Source organism: Egretta garzetta, unplaced genomic scaffold (assembly GCF_000687185.1).
Source record: "Egretta garzetta isolate BGI_Z169 unplaced genomic scaffold, ASM68718v1 scaffold314, whole genome shotgun sequence".
NCBI classification, from domain to species: domain Eukaryota; kingdom Metazoa; phylum Chordata; class Aves; order Pelecaniformes; family Ardeidae; genus Egretta; species Egretta garzetta.
Window position 1 is genome coordinate 3,744,507 of NW_009259531.1, and position 957 is coordinate 3,745,463.

The 957-nt window shown below is 51.0% G+C and overlaps 1 protein-coding gene across 1 annotated transcript in view; it reads left to right on the plus strand.

Moving 5' to 3' along the window:
* Window positions 1–571: 571 nt before the first annotated feature.
* The window catches only part of SLC6A2 (solute carrier family 6 member 2), a 70,372-nt gene continuing 69,986 nt past the window's right edge, over window positions 572–957 (plus strand). Inside the window, exon 1 of the mRNA XM_009637596.2 lies at window positions 572–955. Within this exon, the coding sequence (XP_009635891.1) occupies window positions 572–955 (384 nt within the window). The remainder of the gene's footprint in view (window positions 956–957) is intronic.

Here is a 957-nt window from a genome sequence, read left to right on the forward strand (position 1 = left end):
GGAGCTTGAACCAAGAGTTTTTTGTGAAGGCAGAAAATCTGCAAATTGTCAATAGCTGTCTTACTGGCATCTTTGTAGTCTGTGGCCTAAAGAGAGGAGAGGAAGATGCCAATATGCCAGCTTTAACTCCGAGTTGGGATTCTTTTTCACATTCCAAGTTTGCAGAGGAACCTGGTATTCCTTGCAAACTCTGACTGGCACCTCTTCGTATGTTAAAATTTTAATACTGCGTTATCAGTCCTAGCAGCATGAATAAGAGCCGTAGGCTGTAACAACTGAGAATCCTCTGCAATCTGACCTATTCTCGTTGATGCCAGGCAGAAGGGAAGCTATTTAACATCGGGGAGAGGGAGCCAGTTTCTGCCTTTTGTGCTCAAATTTTATTCCCTCAACAGACCCTGAACGCAGAGTTACTGCTTACGGCTGTAATGGGGAGAGCCCCTGAGAACCCCTTTCTGCAGCTGTATTTAGCCAACTTTTGGCACCAATCGCTGTTGTTCTGCCAGCTAATTCTTTGCTCGTTTTACATGCAAAAGACTCAGGTCCCTCCTGGAATAGCAGCAAACAGTTAATGTCCTGCAAAAACCTCAACCTGACAACTGAATCCTACCAGCCCCATACTTGCCCGGAAAGGAAAAGCTGGGCATCCATCAGTCCTGTCGTAGGAGTATTAGCAGCGTCCAGCTCTGCCACTCCACCTGCACCCCACCAGGTTCTGATGTCAAAAGCCAAATTCCACTGTTTAGCTAAAGCCACGCTAGCGGGCAGGGGAAAGCTGCCGCTGCACCGCAGTTCAGGCGGGAAAGCAGGGGAGCGGGCGATCCAAATTAGCTCTACCTGTTGCCTGCTAGCAGCACTTTCAGATCGCCTGACCGGGGCTGCGCATTTCGCCTGTCGGGAAGGAGCGGCTCCGAGCGCCCCGCGGCACGACGAGCCCCGGCCGCCCGACCCTAAGGT